The sequence below is a fragment of the Rutidosis leptorrhynchoides genome, chromosome 6, assembly GCF_046630445.1.
Source record: "Rutidosis leptorrhynchoides isolate AG116_Rl617_1_P2 chromosome 6, CSIRO_AGI_Rlap_v1, whole genome shotgun sequence".
Taxonomy (NCBI): domain Eukaryota; kingdom Viridiplantae; phylum Streptophyta; class Magnoliopsida; order Asterales; family Asteraceae; genus Rutidosis; species Rutidosis leptorrhynchoides.
In genome coordinates, this window is record NC_092338.1 from 354312501 (window position 1) to 354335459 (window position 22959).

The 22959-nt window shown below is 32.7% G+C and overlaps 2 protein-coding genes across 2 annotated transcripts in view; both read left to right on the top strand.

Moving 5' to 3' along the window:
- Positions 1–3923, top strand: part of LOC139854804 (uncharacterized) — a 7256-nt gene extending 3333 nt beyond the window's left edge. The window contains exons 3-4 of the mRNA XM_071844086.1: positions 3510–3599; positions 3892–3923. Of these exons, the coding sequence (XP_071700187.1) occupies positions 3510–3599; positions 3892–3923 (122 nt within the window). The remainder of the gene's footprint in view (positions 1–3509; positions 3600–3891) is intronic.
- A 15476-nt stretch (positions 3924–19399) lies between these two features.
- On the top strand, positions 19400–21408 carry LOC139854805 (uncharacterized). Its single transcript, XM_071844087.1, has 3 exons — positions 19400–19457; positions 20074–20516; positions 20776–21408. The coding sequence occupies exons 1-3, from the start codon at positions 19400–19402 to the stop codon at positions 21406–21408; spliced, it is 1134 nt and encodes a 377-aa protein (XP_071700188.1).
- Positions 21409–22959: the final 1551 nt, after the last annotated feature.

Below are 22959 nucleotides of genomic sequence, written 5' to 3' on the forward strand. Positions count from 1 at the left end.
GTAAAAGAAGGCCAAATTAGAACATAAAAAGGTGAATTCGAATAATTTTGTATGTGTTAGAACAATTTTCGTTGTAGAACGAAATTTGTTCTAACCCAACAAAATTGTGTGCCTTTGTCCTTATTTATATTTATATATATATTGATAGACAAAAAACTGTTGCACTATTCATCAATAGTAATCAGGGGTATTTTCGTCATTTTACGTTTTTTTTTTGCCCTAACGTTAAAAGAAGCAACTTCCGTAAAAGAATCAACCCTTCAATGTTACCAAAACATGTCGAAAAAATTCTTTTTTACAAAAAAATCAACTAACTTTTTTTTTTTCTTTTTTTTTTCTTCTCTTTTCTTCCTCAACAATAAAAGAGGCAACTTTCATAAAATGAACAACCCTTCAATACTACCAAAATATGTCGAAAAACATCCTTTTTTTACAAAATAGATCAACCAACTTAAAAAAAAAAAAAAAACGCTAAAAGAAGCAACTTCAAAAGGAACAACCCTTTAATGTTAGATGTCGAAGTTTTTTTTTTACAAAATAGATCAAGACTTTTTTTTAACTCGCATTCAAAACGGAGCCCCTGGCGCGAATCAACGGCTCCACAACTAGTTTGTTCTAAAACCTAGTTCTGGCAAGACCAAGAAACGATCAGGAACCAATTCTGGCAAGACCAAGAAACAAGAAAAAATAATACATTAATAAAAAGAGCTTTTTACTTATTGTTTAATAGTAACTTAATGTAGTAACTAGTACATCAAAAAAATCAAAAAGAGACACAAACACCTGAACTGGCCGGGAACTAATTCCAGCAATACCAAGAAACAAGAAAAACAAATGCATTATTAGAAAGAGCATTTTATTTATTGTTCTATAGTAACTTATTATCATACAACATGTAATAAATAATACATAATTAATAATTAATAATTGTAAGATCATTCTCGTAAATAAATCAAATCGATTATTAAATTTGTGATTAAAGGATATGCCTCAAAGAGTCAAAGGTAACCCATAAGTATTATTCGTATAATCATATGTAACTAATGTTTGCAGATGAAGCATATGAGTTGGTCAAGGACTACCCGCACTTGGCTGTATTAAACTATATGAATGTTACTCCATTACTCTCTATTGCAAATAAGCAGGACGCATATCTAAGTGGAAGACGATACAACCGTTACCAAGAATTCCTTTATTCTCGTATCTACCTTTCTTTTACTCAAATTTTTTTTTTTTTTACTCAATATGTTAATGTTAAATGTTAAAAAACTTTAATTTTGGCTAATCAATTTATGCTCAATAATATTTAACTTCAGAAATTAACATGTCTAACAATTCACCACACATAAATTTTAGATTGAGATTTCTGATTTCAAAATGTATCAAAAAATTACATACTTTCTCTGTCGCAGTATAATAATTGACCAACAAAAGGTCAACATTTTAATAAACGTAATTATCAATTTTTATTTAGTTTACAGTTTTACATCGTACTTTTACCTACTTTTTTGTTTTACATGCATAAAATAATAGTATAATAGAATTTTACCTCATTATTTTTGTTTATTTATGAAAGTGGACTGTCATTTTGAAACATCACAAAAATAAAAAAGAGGACTATTGAATTTAGATGGATGAAATATTTTTTGTTACTTTAAAGGGCCAAACGACCTTGAAACTATTGCATATACGTATATAGCTATATAAGTTGCAAAACATTTGTTTTATGGTTTGGTGTGTATATATATATATATATATATATATATATATATATATATATATATATATATATATATATATATATATATATATATATATATATATATATATATATATATATATAGTGTTTTAATTAAGAGGAAAGCAATTTTTTGGGAGAAAATAATTTTTTTCGTTTTTTTGAAATTTTATTTTTTAAACATTAAGATCACATGAAAATATGAATATTAAAAAAAATACACTTTGTGATAAATGTTATTATTTTAGCGAGAAAACGCTCGAAAAATAAATGATAACATTCATTGCAATGAATATTTTGCTTCTGAGTTTTTTTTAAGGGATTAAAAATTAGAGTTTATAAATTAGGGTTAAAAATAAGGGGGTTAAAAATTAGGGTTTAGCTATTAGGGTTTAGAAATTAGAGTTTTGGGTTTAGATTGAATTTTTTACACGAACGGTTTAGTGTTTAGGGTTTAGGACTTAGGGTTTAGGGACTAAACCCAGAACACTAAACCCCTAACTTTTAATCGGGCAAAATTTCGAAAAAAACGCTTCACACAAGATGAACAAAACGATGCAAATAAACTTTAACTAAAACATTACTCATGATGAATGTTATCATTTATTTCTTCGAGCGATTTCCCACCAAAATAATAATATTCGTCACAAGATGTATTTTTTAGTTTGAAAAAAAAAATTTAAAAACAAAATTACTTCCCCCACTTCTCCTCAAAAAAGTGCTTCCCTCTTGATGATAACCATATATATATATATATATATATATATATATAGGGGCAGGATCAATGGGGAAGTAATCAATCGGGGGGGGGGGAAGCGGGGGATGAAAAAAAAAAAATCGTTTTTTTGGAATTTTTTTTTCCGGCATCAAGATCACACGAAAATATGAATATTTAGAAGAGACACTTCTTGATGAATATTATTATTTAGGCGGGAAAACGATCGATAAAAATAACATTCAAGATAATATTGTTCGTGAAGAATATGAACGTTTTTTTTTCATGTTTTGTGAATTAAATTTAGCCCGATTTTGAGTTTAGGGTTTGGTGTTTTGGGTTTATTCCATAAACCCAAAACACCAAACCCTAAACCCTAAACCCTAAACCCTAAACTCTAAACCGTTCGTGTTAAAAACTCAATCTAAATCCTAAATCTAAACCCTAAACCCTATATTTCTAAACCCTAATATCTAAACCCTATAAACCCTAATATCTAAACCCAATAGCTAAAACCTCAACATATGCTCGAAAAACACGATAATTATATATATTATTTCTCCGAGCGTTTTCCCGCCAAAATAAAAATATTTATTACAAAGTGTCTCTACTAAATGTTCATATTTTCATCTCATCTATAATGTTCGTGAACAAAGTTTTTTCAAAAAACGATAAAAAAAAAAAGTTTTTGCTTACCCCCGCTTCCCCCCGATTGGTTACTTCCCTCTTGATCCTACCACAATATATATATATATATATATATATATATATATATATATATATATATATATATATATATATATATATATATATATATATATATATATATATATATATATATATATATATATATATGAAGTGTTTGTGATTGACGTTTTTTAATGTTTTTTACATACTATATATATAACACATTTTCAAAGTTCACCTCACAATGAAGAAAATTTTGGGAAGTTTAATATATTTTGAAAAAAAAAAAAAAAAAATCCTTAAATCAATATACTTCTATATTTTCATATAGAGATCACGATCTAAATTATAGTTGATTATCTTTTGAAGATGTGCCTACAACGATCGATGATGTATGGAATGCACAAGAGATCTCAGATATCGAGAACCAACATACAAATACCGCCTTTATATACTCAGGTTTGTGATTTCTAAAGTATTGCTTAACTAAACCATTGATATCTTTTACCTCATTTCAAGTACAACGTGTTCTCATTTAGTATCTAGCACGATACACTAAAAAATGAATATATTAGTAAGTTACACACATCTTGTTGGAACAACAATGGCCCAAAACTTACGATAGTTCAACTATAAAATAAATTTACAAAAGATAAACAAGGGTGAAACGACTTCGATATTAAGGCTACATTTTTTAATACTTCTTAGGCCCCGTATGTTTTTTTTTTTTTTTTTTTTTTTTCTTATTAAGTCCTTTTGTTTGAATATATGTATGACGTATGAGAAAATTAATTAAGTCATTTCGTGATGTAGGTCGTTGATAAGTGTCGTGTTGTTTTTCTAGCTACTTGCTAGTTTGTCTTTATTTTATAAAATTATTGCCTTTCGGAAAAAAAAAATGAACACCCTTTAATAATTTATTATATTATATTATACCTATATACTAAAACACGCGCCAGATTTCGCCGTTTCAGTTCTATCGGATTGTCGTTTTGAGTTTCCGTCCACACTACAAACGGTCCCTCAACTTCGACTCAATTTACACAACGGCCCCTCAACTTTACACTTTTTCAGGAGTAAAAAACATAAATATATAATTTTACTAAAATAAAAGAAACTAATTCCATCCGAATTTTTAACGGGCCCTATCTTTTCGCTCGATGCGAGTTAAATTTTTCCAAGACCACCGTTCAACTCGAACAGATCTAATGAACACAACGGGACTAACTACGCGCGAAACGGACATCGTTAAAAAAACACTAGATAACGGGCCCTATATTCTCGCTCGGTGCGAGTTAAATTTTTCCGATACCACCGTTTAACTCGAAATAATTTTATGAACACAATGCGGCTAACTATACGCGAAACGGACATCGTTAAAAAACACTAAATATTTCGGGCTATAATACATACATATACATACACGTCCAACAAACAACTCAACTTACTAGATATATATTAGGTACCAAACAACGTATATCCAAATTCGACCGCGCGTCGAATACAACCGCAGCAACGCGCGATCGAATTTTTTTGTAGTTAAATTTCATTGTATTAAATTAATTAAGTGTAAAACAAACATGACCTTACTTTCATTATTCTCAACCAAAACTATTAATAGTCAAAGAAAATTATAAGTTAGCAACTAACACCACACCTTCAATACTCCATCCATGGTTGCAAAAATCGGGAGAACTCGGCGAGAACTCGGCGAGAACTCGGAATTTCATTCCTGGCGAGAACTCGTTTTGAAATCGGTCAAAAAATCGGTCAACGACCAAAAATCGGTCAAATCTCCAAAAAATAGGTCAAATCTCGGAAAAATCGGTCAAATCTCAGAAAAATCGGTCAAATCTCGGTAAAATCAGTCAAATCTCGGAAAAAACTCGATAAAATCTCAAAAGTCAACGAAAGTCAACCGCCGATAACTCCCCGAGTTCTCCCCGAGTTCTCCGAGTTCTCGTTTTGGAGACCCTGCCGAGAACTCCCCGAGAACCGATTTCTGCAACCTTGACTCCATCTATCTATATGACCATTATTATTATTATTATTATTATTATCTTTCCTAACATTTCGATCCACTCAAAAGCCAATTCAAACTTAGCAATTAGATTTAACAAATTTCGGAGTACTAATAAAACTAATTGTTGGAACATGCTTATAAGACCATTCCCTACGCAAATTGATTTTGTTGTGGTATTGTGGGGGATTTTTGCTGACCAGAGGTGTCTTCGAGCATAGACAAGATAAACAACTGCCTAGGGCCTAAAAATTTAAAAGGTTCAAAATTTTGAATATGTAAATATTTTTCTCAATATATTTAATTAAATTAAATAAAAAATTGTCAATTAAAGTTTAAATACGTTGTTTTTAATAGTTAAAAATTTCGTACAATGTACGTAAATAAATAGATAAATTGGAGTATTATTTTTTATACTCAGTAAAAAAATTTAACGTGTATGTGGGCTCATTTTTTTTTTCGCCTAGAGCCTTTAAATTGTTGAGATGCCCCTGTTGCTGACGTGGCATTGTTGTGGGATTGAGGAGGCGATGTGGTAAATGTTGTGTTGTGTGTGTTGTGAATATTGTGGGTGATGTGGTAAAAAATAATTGGTATTGAATTAATAAATAAATAAATAAATAAATTGCTAACCAATCATATTTTACATTCTCCGTTGTATGCATCATGGTTCGACCCACCACTTCACAACGAAGTAGAGCACAACGGTGTCATAATGGGCCTTTGTAATTGTTGTAACACAACGAATTCCTTCTTTGACAAGCGTAAGAAATAGTCTAATTATATCATATCATATTATATTATATTATATTATATTATATTATATTATATTATTATTATTATTATTATTATTATTATTATTATTATTATTTTATTATATTATATTATATTATATTATATTATATTATATTATATTATTATTATATTATATTATATTATATTATATATATATTATTATTATTATTATTATTATTTTATTATTATTATATTATAAGAGATGTAAACTTGTGTCGTTCCCCCTGATTTTTTTGTCGTTCAACACCACCCATTTTATTATTATTATATTATAAGAGATGTAAACTTGTGTCGTTCCCCCTGATTTTTTTGTCGTTCAACACCACCCATTCACAATGTGAATTTTCACTTACCCTCCCTCAACTATATTGGGCTGTTAAATTCTGTAGGAGTTAAAAGCGTAACTTCAATTTTTAATGTAATCAAAAAGAAAACTCACCATAAACTTCAACAGACCTTATCTTCCTACTCATAGCGAATTAATTTTCACCGCTACTACCATTAAACTTAAAATAATTTTACGAACAAAACGAGACTAACGACGTCCGAAACGAATACCTTTTTAAAAACGCTAATCACACCGACATCTAAATGGGTCTTAACACATGGGCCGTTTATCTCTCTGTACATATAGAACGCTACGTTAAATAGGAGCATGCATGCTGAAAGCCTCCACCGCATCGCGCGGGCTGCTCCAGACTAGTTACTCTCTAATATATGAACAAAATATAAAGAGTAAAAGAAACAAACAAAACCCAAAAGACTACATTTTTTTTTCTAACTTTCTGTGCACCTTTTATTAATGACCAAAAACATGCTATTTAAAAACTAGTTTTTTTTTTAACAGCTTGGAAATTTTATTAAAACTAGCAAGAAGCTAGAGAATCACAACGACATTAAAGGATTATGTAACCAAACATTCCAATTAAGATTAACTTTCTTATAACGGGAAGAAAGCCAATCAAAGGACGATAAAACAATAGCATCTATAATATGACACTTCTTAAATTTGTTTGGCTTGTAAATGACCCCGTTCCTGAATCGCCACAAGGTCCACATAGTTGCAAAGCAGATAACTTTGATAACCAAGGATTCTTTCGGATCTTTAAGAGAGACTGTTAACCATTGCCACGTATCATCAAAAGTTTGCCATTTTGGAATATCAACTCCCGTCCAGGAAGCGATGTATGCCCAGACGCAAGTAGCAATTTCACATTCGAAGAAGATGTGGGGAAAGTCTTCAACCTGTAACGAGCAAGACGAGCATAAAAGGTTTTGAACCACAACGCCCCTATCCAATAAATTACATTTATCTGGGAGCTTGTTATGTCTAGCACGCCAAAGAAAAAAATTCACTTTTGGAGGAAGCAAATTGCACCATTGAAACGTACGAGAACAAGCATCAGAATCGTCTAACACCCTTCGAAATTTGCTAACAGAAAAACAACCTTCAGGAGTCAAGTTGCAAACCCATTTGTCTGGTTTTTCCGAGAAAGTAACACCATCAGTAGCAGCACAAAGGTCGATCAGCTGTTGGTTTTCTAAACCTGATCGAACATTCCTGCGCCAAGCCCATATCCACTCCTGATTATGATGACGATCACCAACCTTGCAAAATTTAGACGTTTCTAAAGCAAATAAACGAGGAAATTTGGTCCTCAAAGGGATATCGTTTATCCATTTGTCGTACCAGAAGGATGTGTCTACTCCGTTACCTATTTTAAGAGACAACACATTATTAACAGAGGGAAAACTATCATGAATGTCAAGAATAACTCGATTAATAACAGCCCATGTTCCACCATAAACATTGTTAACAGGAGGGGAATAACCATCTAGTTGAACGCCGTGAATAGATTTGATCACATTTACCCAAAGCCAATCTCTACACATAAGATATCTCCAACGCCATTTGTATAGAAGAGCTTTATTGAGAGATTCTAAACTAACAACCCCGAGGCCACCTTTTTCTTTAGCCTTGAGAATATCATCCCATTTAATCCAATGTATTTTTCGATCCTCCTTTGAGCCTCCCCATAGGAAAGTCGCTCGAAGAGATTCTAGGTACTTGAGCACTCCTTTAGGCACTTTAAAGATAGAAAAGAAATAGGTCCCAAGAGCGCCTAGGACCGATTTAATAAGAGTTAAACGACCGCCATGAGTAAGGAGGTTCACTTTCCACGTTGCAAGACGTTTTTCAACTTTTGAAATGATCGGTTTCCAATTGTCAATGAGGTTCATATTGGCGCCAATGGGGATGCCTAAGTATGTGAAAGGGAAAAAAGCAGGTTTGCAACCAAAAGTACCCGCCAATCTATTAATTTCATCCAATGGAATACCGATACCAAGAACGTTTGATTTATGAACATTAATTTGAAGACCAGAGACCAAGAAAAAGCATTCAAGAATAGTGATGAGATTTCGAAAATTATCATCACTCCATTCACCGATAAAGAGTGCGTCGTCAGCAAAAAAACAGTGAGACATGAGGACTGCATTATCATCACCACCCACGGAAAGACCCTTGTAAATATTATGCTCTATAGCATCCATCATAGCCACATGTAAACCTTCCATACAAATTAGAAATAGAAAAGGAGACAAAGGATCACCTTGACGAAGCCCTCGACCGATTTTGAATTCCTCCGTCGGGCATCCATTAACCAACACCGAAGCAAAAGAAGAATTAAGGCATCCTTTGATCCACATAATCCACCTATGGCCAAAACCCAGATGAGAAAGCATGTCGACCAAGAAATCCCAACTAATCGAGTCAAAAGCTTTTTCAAAATCAACTTTAAGAAGCATTGCTTTTTTCTTTTTTCGCTTACACCAACTGATGGTTTCATTAATCATCAAAGGGCCATCAAGAACTTGACGACCCTTAATAAAGGCCGATTGTTCCCGACTAATAATCCTATCAATAACCTTTGCTAAGCGGTTTGCCAGTAATTTAGCAAGGATTTTGTATTGAATCCCGATAAGGCTAATAGGACGAAAGTCTTTAACGAAAAGAGGATTATCAACCTTAGGGATCAATGTGAAAAAAGAGGAGTTACATCCCTTTGGAATGAAACCTGTAGCATGAAAGTTATGAATGAAGGCGCACACATCGACTTTGACAAGCTCCCAGAAAAACTTGATGAAACGAAAGGAAAACCCGTCGGGACCAGGGGCTTTATCATCACCACAATCCCACACTGCTTTCTTAATTTCAAAATCCGTAAAAGGCTGTTCCAAATCAGTAACTATATGAGTAGGGAGAGGACTCAGATTTGTACTAGGATGATCCAATTTAACAGTTCGAGCATAACAAAATTTTTCTTTAAAGAAAGTAAGGAATGTATTTTTCACAATTGGTGGAGAGGTTAACCATTCTCCATTAGCAAGAACACCCGAGATAGCAACGTTTTTCCTATGGCGTTTGATTGAAGTATGAAAAAAGGATGAATTCTCATCCCCGTAACGATTCCATAACTTTTTATTTTTCTGAGCCGCATTGAGAGAATCTCCTTTTTCGATAAAAGCAAGTTCATTAAGGATATTAACCCTCTCATAAGAAAGAGTTATATAGTTTCCTCCATTCGCCAAATTAGTATCGATCATATCTAGAGATTCTAACAGGTACTTTTTTCTAGCACCACATGAATTGTGGTAGTTGCTGTACAATGTCTTTAATTGCTTCTTGACAAACTTAAGTTTGTTTTTAAAAGCTATAAAAGGGTTGCTATCAACACAAGAGTTCAACAGAATAGGATCATTCCAAGCTCTCTTCACAACATCTTCAAATCCTTTAATCGAAAACCAAGAAGCAAATAGCTTAAAAGGAGTAGGCCCATAATCCAAGTGTTCGTTAAAAAGCACAATCGGGCAATGGTCTGACCACAAATTTGGAAGAATACGCCCAACCATATCCGGATATGCCTCAGAAAATGAATTAGATAAAAGAAAACGATCAAGCTTTGCTCGGCTATCACACGATTTACTAGATCTAGTAAAAGCCCGACCACCCAAAGAAATGTCAACCAATCCAGAAGATGTAATGAAATGATTAAATTCATTAGCCGATAAAGGACAAAAAATGGATCCTTGCCGTTCATGAGCATCCCGAACCACGTTAAAATCACCAAAAATAGCGTATTCCCCTTGATTATTAAAGATGAACTCGGACAAAAGAGACCAAAGCCTAGCTTTTTTTGATCTTTCCTGCGGAGCATAAACATTAACCAGAAAACAACGATTGGAACAATTGTGCCTACAACCCTCTACAATCAAAACGTTTTCATAAGAGATGATACGTTTCTTTATGAAGCAAGAAGGGTCCCAACCAGTAAGAATGCCACCAGATCTTCCTCTGGAGCATGTGGTAGCAACCTCAAAAGAATTATTACCCCAGAGAGACTTAACGATAAACAAATCCAAACGTGTTAATTTAGTTTCCTGTACACCCAGGACATTAATTTTGTACTTGTTGCAAATATTACGAATCCATTTTTGATTATTATTATAACTCGCTCCTCCTCCAATGTTGATAGAAAGAATATTCATTAAACAGGTTTGTACACACCCATTCTAGTCAACATACTCTTCAAATCTGCTTGACTACCATTCATATCATAACCAAGTGTCATACCAACCGAGATTATCTTATCTATATGATCAGCCAAATCAGATTCTGAATGGTTCTTGTTCTGATAATTATCGATACTAGACGATACAGATTGTGGACGCTGTGTATTATTAGAGACTCTCGGGGAAGAAAAACGTACCCCATTAAAACTCGGAGGTTTAGACAGAGAAGAAGAGCATTGCGCCTGTTCATTGGGATCAACAGTATCTTTGCCATTGGTCTCCCCGTTGTGATCATCTTTGTTCACCGAATAATACTGAATAGGGTACTCACCAGTAGTGGGAACTTTATCAGGTTTACATACGTTACCTATGTTAACCAATTCTTCTTCTTTATGTTCTTCAAAGAATGGAGGATTCGTATTAGGGTCACAATACGAGTCTTTAACAAATTCTCCTTCTTCCAGTGATTCATGGCTCGAAGAATCAGAATGAAGATCATTAACATGGGACCTATCTTCAGATTTATCAAACATCGATTCGTTAATAACCTTCAAAATTGATGGACTCCAATCCCCTACTTCTTTGACAAGAACAACATAATCTTTCTTTTTCACAGTTATGATCACTCGTTCATGAATTGGATCAAGTGAAGTAGTAAGGATACACACCTTTCCAATACTTTTTTTATCTTCCAACTCAGAATCTTGAAAGAGAACCTTGCCAAAATGAAAAGCTACTTTATTGAACACATCGTAGTTCCACGCTACAGCTGGTGATCCAGAAAATTCAAGCCATATAGATCGTTCCTTAATAGTGAAAGAGTCCGAATAAGGGCAGATCTCAGAAAGCGAATTACGAACAAGAAGATTCTTCATGAAGTTGGTACGAGATTCAACATTCGGATGTTCAATCCATAACCAAGTCCCCCCCATGTACTGCACATTAAGAGAATCAAAGCCTTCCTCATGCCAAATGCGATTAAGAAAAGGAATTTGAGGAGGAAAGGAAGCCTTCCCAAACAAGATTAAATCCGAATTTTCCATTGAAATTAACTCATCATCTTCAATATTAATTCGCTTCAGTGGGTGTAATTGATGAGTAGGTTTAGAACCACCCACTACAGAGGCGTATGAAAAATCATGCAATTTAACTTTAGTAGCAGAATCATAAACCTTCGGTTTCACAGCCGGTTCATGATTGCCATAACGATCATAATTAATTTTAGGATTCGATTTATCAAATCTAGCCAAAGAAGCGAAAAGGTGAAAATTACCTACCCAGATCGAGGAGATCGATTTTTCAATTTCTTTGATTGAAGATACGTTTAGGAATCTAACAAATGCAAATCGCCTTCCATTCTTCGTCAATTTACGGGCAACATAGACATCGGTCACCCTTCCATACTTAGAACACAGATCTCGCAGATCATTAGATTGAAAATTATGAGGAAAGTTAGTGACGAAGATATTGGTAGAGATTTTGGATGTGGATTGGTGGTCATTGTATGAAGGTTGAGACATATTGATCAGTGTGCTATTTAAAAACTAGTACAAAACAAAATAACTTCTACTCCATGTTACCCATTACTTGCGTATTATTCTCCCATATCCTACTTTCTAGGATGACCAAGTACACCATAGTAATCCAATTAAATTAATCAACTGTGCACTAAATATTCTCCTTGGACTGCTGGATCACGTCAACTGAGCCTCTTCACTTATTAATGGGCTGCAATATTGGGCTTGACTTTGGACTTTCAATATTACCCTAACACAAACATGGACTAAGAATAATAAATCAAGTGCATGACCAATTATTCCGATGCAACGTCTGACTTCTTCCATCTATTACTTGGATTAATTACTGCTTGGACTTCTACAATAATGGGCCATACTTGGGCTATTTTACTTGCTGATAACGGGCTACAACTTGGGCTTCAAGATTACCCAACACATCTCTTATACCAGCCTGTGGCCTGTGGGAGGTATTTATGGAAAGAATATTTCTACGTTCCTAAGTATGGGTTGTCTACGTACTACATTTTTCACACCCTGCCGTAAGCGAGATTGGGTAGTGTAAGTTAGTTAGTCACATATATTGACCAACATAGTACATTTCATTATTCTGATTATATTATATTATATTATATTATATTATATTATATTATATTATACTATACCTATATTCTAAAAGACATAGGAGAAATGAATAGTACCCGGAGTATTTTCGACTTTTTGTTTTTTTTTTTTTTTGCAAATTCAACCACAAACCACCCCACACTTTATCCAAAAAAATCAAATCCACCCCCTAAACAGTGGGGTAAAGTGTCAATTAACAATTCTCATAAAAAATTTTAAACAAACTTCACCCAAATATTCAACGGGCCATATCTTCGCACTCGCAACGAGTTAAATTTTTCCGCCACCATCGTTAAACTCGAAATAATTTTAGGAACACAATGTCACTAGTTATACGCAAAACGGGCACTTTTTAAAAAACGCTAAATATTTGGGGTACTTTTCATACACGTTAATTCCCCATTAAATTTTTAAAAGTCGACAACTCCATAGCGAAACGCGGAGATGCACATATATTGTTAATTTTAAATAACATTTAAATCTTTCACGGGTTATACCTTAGTTCGACTCGAGTTGCGTTTCAACAACATCATCGTTAGCCACAAAAAAAATTTACAAACTAAACGCAATAAAATACATTAAAAAACGAACCCCCGGCGCGAAGCGAGGGTTCGAACACTAGTTTAATTTAATTGGTCAATTGGTTCTAACTAGTTTTCGAACCCTCGCATCGCGCCGGGGGTTCGATTTTTAATGTATTTTATCGTGTTTAGTTACGTAGTCTGCGAGTGAAAAATCAACATATATGAATAGTACCCTAAATATTTAGCGTTTTTTTAAAAGTGTCCGTTTTGCGTATAGTTAGTGACATTGTGTTCATAAAATTATTTCGAGTTTAAGATGGTGTCGGAAAAATTTAACTCGTTGCGAGTGAGAAGATATGACCTGTTAAATATTTAAGTGGAGTTTATTTAAGATATTTTATGAAAATTTTGATTTGACGCTTTAACCCCCTGTGTTGGGGGTCGATTTTAATTTTTTAACAAAGTGTGTGGGGCTTGTGTGGTGTTACTTGAAAGAAAGAAGGGAAAAGGGAAAAATTTTTTTTGTGAAAAGACGAAAATATCCCTGATACTATTCATAAGTTTTGTCTAATAATTAATATGGAAAGTTCTAATTTGTAAGGTTTATTGAAATTCTATCTTACGTCTTAATTATTCGTGTGATTTCTTCTATTCACAACCGTCATTCATGTTATCGTTAAGTCATACATAACAATATTCCTCTATTTTTAAACACTACAACAAATGAGCCCTTCTCAGACGACATTTTGCGACGACATGTCGTCTAGAAAGCCCTATCCTGACGACATGTCGTCGCTTATGCGTCGTCCCTAAAGCCTCGTCGCGAAAAGGTATTCCCGACGCCTATTTTGCGTCTATTCCGACGACAGTGGGACCCACTTTGACTGACACAGTCAAAGATCAAGTGGCTCCTTTCGCGACGACCTTTTGCGACGACATGTCGTCAGACATGAAAAAGTCAATTGTTGACTGATTTTGACATTTTTGGTCAAATTCACCTTTCGCGACGACCCTTTTGCGACGACATGTTGTATGGAAAGCCTGTATTAATTTTTTTTTGTAGCAGCTTCAAAACAGCTATTGTCCAGCCGAATTGGTCACACAAAATACAATTTCTGCACAGATGTTCAAAACAAAAAACATACCATAATATAATAAATATAAATAAATGTAAATGATTAACATTTAAAATAACATCACAAATATTAACATCATTCAAAAAGATTACAAATCGTTCAAAATTCTAATACAATCCTAAACAATAACATTTAGTGTAGCTAATAAGTTGCATCTTTATAGCATTCTTTTTCTAGAGTACAAACTAACAAGCCGCATCTTTATTAACTGTTAGTGTAACTAATAACCAGATTAGTCAAACTATTGTATAAACATCATTATTGTAACTGCATCTCCCTGCAACAAATGAATAAACATTAAAAACGATCAAAACAAAGCATATTTATTATTATTATTATTATTATTATTATATATATATATATATATATATATATATATATATATATATATATATATATATATATATATATACGAACTCGAAAACATAATAATTAACAATCAAACAAAACAATAGTAGTCATTATCAATATATATATATATATATATATATATATATATATATATATATATATATATATATATATATATATATATATATATATATATATATATGTATGAACTCGAAAACATAATAATTAACAATCAAACAAAACAATAGTAGTCATTATCAAAACTGGAATTTTTACAATTGAACCAAGCATAGTAGGCGTGGATTATAGCACATCACCATTTATAACAGTCGAAAGCCTAGCACTTCACTTCATCAAACAGTAGCACCTTCAATTAGGTGCATCTGATCGAAATCCCAAACTCCTAATATATTTTTTAAATAAAATTAAATAAAATGTTAACTGTATAATAGATGACTTCAATTTTAAATAATTTATAACATGTTTACCATGTCCTTTTCCGAGTCTTCTTAATTGAGAAACATATTCATATATCTTTCTAATCGCTTAAACCTATTAACCACAACGAAAAAAATGTCTTCCCCTTAAGGCAAGGAGCAAAAAACACAATTATTCAACCGCATGTCATAATTTATAGAATTAAAGGTGGAATTATACCTGTTCACCTAATAAATAGCTTTCAACAAAATCAACTAATTGCACATCATCGTTCTTGTTGGATACCTGCTCCAATCAAATATCAAATTTCACATAATTTAGCACAAACTCACATAAGAGATACACTAATATACAACTGTTGGTGCCATTATTTATGAATTGTTAATTTAAATTATCAAATGCACAATACTTACCTCTTTCCTATTTTCTGCTCGTTTTAAATGTCCCGTTCATATTGATTATAAACGTTCCATATTAATTGATTTCGTTGCGAGGTTTTGACCTCTATATGAGACGTTTTTCAAAGACTGCATTCGTTTTTAAAACAACCATAACCTTTATTTTATCAATAAAGGTTTCAAAAGCATTACCTAGATTATCAAATAATGATAATATAAAATATGCTGTTTACACACGACCATTACATAATGGTTTACAATAGAAATATATTACATCGACATATGTTTCTTGAATGCAGTTTTTACATAATATCATACAAACATGGACTCCAAATCTTGTCCTTATTTTAGTATGCAACAGCGGAAGCTCTTAATATTCACCTGAGAATAAACATGCTTTAAACGTCAACAAAAATGTTGGTGAGTTATAGGTTTAACCTATATATATCAAATCGTAACAATAGACCACAAGATTTCATATTTCAATATACATCCCATACATAGAGATAAAAATCATTCATATGGTGAACACCTGGTAACCGACATTAACAAGATGCATATATAAGAATATTCCCATCATTCCGGGACACCCTTCGGATATGATATAAATTTCGAAGTACTAAAGCATCCGATACTTTGGATGGGGTTTGTTAGGCCCAATAGATCTATCTTTAGGATTCGCGTCAATTAGGATGTCTGTTCCCTAATTCTTAGATTACCAGACTTAATAAAAAGGGGCATATTCGATTTCGATAATTCAACCATAGAATGTAGTTTCACGTACTTGTGTCTATTTTGTAAATCATTTATAAAACCTGCATGTATTCTCATCCCAAAAATATTAGATTTTAAAAGTGGGACTATAACTCACTTTCACAGATTTTTACTTCGTCGGGAAGTAAGACTTGGCCACTAGTCGATTCACGAACCTATAACAAATATGTACATATATATAAAAGTATATTCAAAATATATTTACAACACTTTTAATATATTTTGATGTTTTAAGTTTATTAAGTCAGCTGTCCTCGTTAGTAACCTACAACTAGTTGTCCAACGTTAGATGTACAGAAAAAAATTGATATATTATCTTGAATCAATCCACGACCCAGTGTATACACGTCTCAGGCTAGATCACAACTCAAAGTATATATATTTTTGGAATCAACCTCAACCCTGTATAGCTAACTCCCACATTACTGCATATAGAGTGTCTATGGTTGTTCCAAATAATATATACACATGGTTCGATATGATATGTCAAAACATTTGCATACGTGTCTATGGTATCCCAAGATTACATAATATATTAGAATACATGTATAATACAATATAAGTTAGCTAGGATATGATTAATATAGATTGTTACCAATTTTCACATTGCTACAACAAGAAAAATTATGCAATCTTGTTTTACCCATAACTTCTTCATTTTAAATCCGTTTTGAGTGAATCAAATTGCTATGGTTTCATATTGAACTCTATTTTATGAATCTAAACAGAAAAAGTATAGGTTTATAGTCGGAAATATAAGTTACAAGTCATTTTTGTAAATGTAGTCATTTCAGTCGAAAGAACGACGTCTAGATGACCATTTTAGAAAACATACTTTCACTTTGAGTTTAACCATGATTTTTGGATATAGTTTCATGTTTATAAGAAAAATCATTTTTTCAGAAGAACAACTTTTAAATCAAAGTTTATCATAATTTTTAATTAACTAACCCAAAACAGCCCGCGGTGTTACTACGACGGCGTATGTCCGGTTTTACAGTGTTCTTCGTGTTTCCAGGTTTTAAATCATTAAGTTAGCATATCATATAGATATAGAACATGTGTTTATTTGATTTTAAAAGTCAAGTTAGAAGGATTAACTTTTATTTGCGAACAAGTTTAGAATTAACTAAACTATGTTCTAGTGATTACAAGTTTAAACCTTCGAATAAGATAGCTTTATATGTATGAATCGAATGATGTTATGAACATCATTACTACCTCAAGTTTTCTGGATAAAGCTACTGGAAATGAAAAAAATGGATCTAGCTTCAAAGGATCCTTGGATGGCTTGAAAGTTCTTGAAGCAGAATCATGACACGAAAGCAAGTTCAAGTAAGATTTCCACTCGAAATAAGATTGTTATAGTTATAGAAATTGAATCAAAGTTTGAATATGAGTATTACCTTGTATTAGAAAGATATCTTACTGTAATTAATAAAGATTTCTTGAGGTTGGATGATCACTCTACAAGATTGGAAGTAAGCTAGCAAACTTGGAAGTATTCTTGATTTTATGAAACTAGAACTTGTAGAATTTATGAAGAACACTTAGAACTTGAAGATAGAACTTGAGAGAGATTAATTAGATGAAGAAAATTGAAGAATGAAAGTGTTTGTAGGTGTTTTTGGTCGTTGGTATATGGATTAGATATAAATGATGTGTAATTTTGTTTACATGTAAATAAGTCATGAATGATTACTCATATTTTTGTAATTTTATGAGATATTTCATGCTAGTTGCCAAATGATAGTTTCCACATGTGTTAGGTGACTCACATGGGCTGCTAAGAGCTGATCATTAGAGTGTATATACTAATAGTACATACATCTAAAAGTTGTGTATTGTACGAGTACGAATACGGGTGCATACGAGTAGAATTGTTGATGAAACTGAACGAGGATGTAATTGTAAGCATTTTTGTTAAGTAGAAGTATTTTGATAAGTGTCTTGAAGTCTTTCAAAAGTGTATGAATACATATTAAAACACTACATGTATATACATTTTAACTGAGTCGTTAAGTCATCGTTAGTCATTACATGTAAGTGTTGTTTTGAAACCTTTAGGTTAACGATCTTGTTAAATGTTGTTAACCCATTGTTTATTAAATCAAATGAGATGTTAAATTATTACATTATCATGATATCATGATGTGTTAATATATCTTAATATGATATATATACATTAAATGTCGTTACAACGATAATCGTTACATATATGTCTCGTTTCAAAATCATTAAGTTAGTAGTCTTGCTTTTACATATGTAGTTCATTGTTAATATACTTAATGATATATTTACTTATCATAATATCATGTTAACTATATATATATATATCCATATATATGTCATCATATAGTTTTTACAAGTTTTAACGTTCGTGAATCACCGGTCAACTTGGGTGGTCAATTGTCTATATGAAACCTATTTCAATTAATCAAGTCTTAACAAGTTTGATTGCTTAACATGTTGGAAACATTTAATCATGTAAATATTAATTTCATTTAATATATAAAAACATGGAAAAATTCGGGTCACTACATCGTTGACCAGTCTTAAAACTGAGACCAGTGGCGTTTAAAAATGATACATATATTGAAGAAATCAATTTGCAGATATTATTTCAATTCACAGAGGTGATAAATTACTTGATGTTAGCAGAAGCTTTACGAATTGCTAACATGATGATAATTACTTAATTGAATGTTCATATGACAACTACCAATATTTTAACAAATACTAACTAATAATCTTTTAACAAATCAACTAAACACAAACCCTAACTTCATAAATCTAACAATTAAACACCAACCCTAACTTTAATCTTTGATAAATTAACTAAATAAAAACCAAGCATCATAAATAAATCTAAAAATTAAACACAAACCTTAACTTTAATCTTTAATAAATTACCTAAATACAAACCCTAACTTCATAAATCATCACATAATCGCAAGAAACGAGTTAAAGCATATGGATTAAAACCTTAAATCCAAAAATAATCATATTGAGCAACAATATCTCGAAAATAAAAAAGGAAAAGAAAAGAAAGAGATAGATAAATCATACCTTGGAGCGGGTTTGAGGAGAAATTGGTGGGGAAAGCTAAAACAATGAAGAAACCTTCTAATTTTGTTGAAATCGTCGGTGTGCTTGAGAGGAATTTTGTGGGTTTTAGTTTCTAAAAAGTGAAGTAGCAGAAGGCACTGAAGGGGATTTGATTCAAGTTCTTTTCCCGACGACCCTTTCCCGACGACAAGTCGTCTGGATAGGAAATTTAATGAATTGAATTTCATTGATCGGGTATCTGGAGGGAAACGAAAATTACCAGGAGGGAAACGAAAATTTATTGTACCTTCTATCCAGACGACATGTCGTCGGGGTAGGTCGGTCAACAAAAAACTACGAAAAGTCTGACAAAGAAGTGAATTTTTGTTGTTTTGCGGTATTAATCCCGACGACACATGTCGTCGGAAAAAGTGTCGTCGGGAATGTTCACTTTTCTTGTAGTGAAAATTGTACATTAAATTATATTTCTTGTAGTGATCGGAAGGATTTATATAACGATTTGGGAAGCTGCACTACTACATGGTAATAATGTTTTCATCATTAATTAATACTCCCTACTACGCCTCAAAAGTTAATTTTCTTATTTTATAAATTTTATATTTTTCAACTTTGAATTTGATTTTTCGTTTGTGAGTTAACAAATGAATTTGTTGAAAATGGGAAGTGATAAATAGAACAAAAAAAATCTATTCATACACTAAACTTTTTGAAATTGCAGTAACACACATCAAGGAGCTCCAAGAAGACAAAAGGAAACATAAAAAAACTTTAATGTTACTGAAGCTTATATTGGATGAAGTTGATAAACTAAAGAAAAGTAGTGACGTGGTTTTACATTTTGGGCCAGCCTTTATTAGAGCAGGGTTAAATGATACTTATGAGGTGGTAGATGAGATCCTGGAGTATTTTCCACGAGCAATTTGGACCATACAAAACAATTGTTTTATTTCTCAACTTGCACTTACAAATCGCTGTGAAAATGTGTTCAACTTTTTGATACACAAGCTGAGTTTGAGTCATGAAGACCATGTATGTAAAGTAAATCGTAACCCAGAACGCAACAAACTTCTGCACTTTGCTGCAAAATTGGCACCTATAGAGAAACTCAATCTTGTTTCTGGTGCAGCTCTACAAATGCAAAGGGAGCTACAATGGTTTGAGGTGAATACGTTCTTATTTTTTTAACTATTATTTTATTTATAAATTTGCGCTATCGTTAGCATGCTTAATTTACATTGTAATTTGATAACTGCCTGTTAAAATGTAGGTATTGTAATTGATAATAACCTCCATGTACAATAATATATAAAACATATAAAATTAACGACAGCCCTTATGTATGGTCGTCGTTAGTAAAAACCATTTATATATAATACTACTTAAGTAGTAGCAAATAATGTACCTGTGTTGGTTATTGAAGGCAATAAAGAAATATAGTCTTCCTTCGGACAATGAAGAAAAGAACAATAAACAAGAGACACCGTTTATGATTTTTCGAAGAGAACATGAAAATTTAAGAAAGGAAGGGGAAGAGTGGATGAAAAAGACTGCAGATTCATACACAATCTCGGCAGCACTTATCATTACAATAGTTTTTGCAGCAGCCATTACTGTACCTGGAGGAACCAATGACGATAATGGAAAACCAATCTACGCTTCAAAACGCAGTTTCATCATATTTGCCATATCAGATGCGATATCGTTATTCACAGCCACAACATCCTTATTGTTATTTCTATCCATTCTCACTACACGCTTTCGTGATGAAGACTTTTTATATAAGTTACCTAAGAGATTAATATTCGGTTTAACAATGTTGTTCTTGTCGGTTACCTCCTTGATGGTAGCCTTTAGTGCGACATTATATTTAATGTTTGGAGACGGAAGAGCATGGATCTTGATCCCGATAGCTTCATTAGCATGTTTGCCGGTCGCTTCATTTGTGACACTACAATTACCATTGCTTTTTGATCTTATATGTTCAACGTATAGTCAAGGAATCTTTGAGAAACCTACAAAGACCAAGAAAAAGAAAATCAGGAAGATCGAATGACATCATCAAAAGCAATGAATCCTTGAGGTTTTAAGGTGTGAGTTTCAGCTCTAATTACGATATCAATAATTGATCGTTAGAATCAAAAGTCGATGCTTTCTTAAGAACGTTATTTTGTACTATGATAATTTATGAAATGTATTAGTTAGTGTGTGTAATCCCAGTTCTATGAATTGTAAACGTTCTATCGTAATACTTGTTATATTTCTATCGTAATACTTGTTATATTTCAGTCATGTATGAATATTGGTTACGGTTTATTATTGTTTAATGTCTTCAACCAATGCCGTAGGATGGTTTCGACTTGTTTGGTTGGCAACTCAGACCATCGACTAATGGAAGGCACCATCGGTCGAGGGACAAGGACCATCGGCCGATGGTCGAAGACCATCGACCGAGGGTCGCTGAAGGTGTATATAAATAGAGATGTCAAGTTTCTTTGTTAGTTTACGAACCCTACACCTCCTAGCCGACTCATTCACTCCTTTTATCGTCCCTAGCAATACCCCAACCGAATATAAACCCTAAGGCGTCGAATTAATCAACAATTCGTTGGTTTTTATTGATCCCGAAGCGTAATTGTATTCGTCTCGACCTAGATTAGTGTTTTCCGCCTATAATCCTGGTTATACATTTGTTCTTAGATCCTTGGTGAGTTCATAGGTTTATCATAAAACAATAAAATTCATCATTTTGATAGACCACAAGATTTAAATCCTGCATGGTACAAATGGGCCCGAATCCTATACCCACCTGTAATGTACATGCGATATCTTTTAAATACAGTACACCTTTCTCGTGTACGAAATCATCTTTCATAAATCTTAGTAACCGTACACATATCTTTTGCACAAAAATAACATACACATAATCTGTGTATAAAATCATTCTCTCGATACATAACATTCACTTTTCATTGCTTTCATAGCTTGGCTTGGTAACCGACCTTAACATATAATGCGCATAATAATATCCCCAAAACAGAACATCTCGTCTGTATAATAATCATATAAACTTCGAAGTACTAAACACCACGCCCACTAGCCCTTTCGTCTAGTGAACATTCTGGGTGGGGATGTTAAACGCGGTAGCTACCTTTAGGATTCGCGTCAATTAGGCGTGCATTAATTCTCAAAATTAGTGATGTTCCCTAATTCTTAGGTTACCAAGCAATAATAATCAGGGGAAAAATATTCATATCAATTGTGGCAATTATCAAGTCCACATAATTCAATGGTGGCAATTATCACGTCCACATAATTCATTCGAGGAATGTTTTACTTGTGTCTATCTCGTCAAACATTTATAAAAGTATTTCATGTATTCGCAGTTCAAAATGTATTTCAAAAGCATTTAATAAAGCAGTTGTAAAAGTAGCGCATGTATTCTCAGTCCCAAAAATGTAAAGAGTCAAAGGGAATCAAATGAACTCACTATACGATATTTTGTAGTAAAAATATTCATACGACGATACTGAACAATGCAGGGTTAGCCTCTGATTCACGAACCTCAAAGAAGTAGCCTTTTTTAAAAAAAAATGCCCAAGTCTGG

What these genes read in the sequence shown, in the direction of transcription:
- LOC139854805 (XM_071844087.1), top strand. Translation starts at nt 19,400, where the DNA reads ATGAAGAAACCTTCTAATTTTGTTGAAATCGTCGGTGTGCTTGAGAGG. An exon ending in GCTTGAGAGGAATTTTGTGG is followed by an intron (nt 19,458 to 20,073) that starts GTTTTAGTTTCT and finishes TTGAAATTGCAG; the next exon opens with TAACACACATCAAGGAGCTC. An exon ending in GGGAGCTACAATGGTTTGAG is followed by an intron (nt 20,517 to 20,775) that starts GTGAATACGTTC and finishes TGGTTATTGAAG; the next exon opens with GCAATAAAGAAATATAGTCT.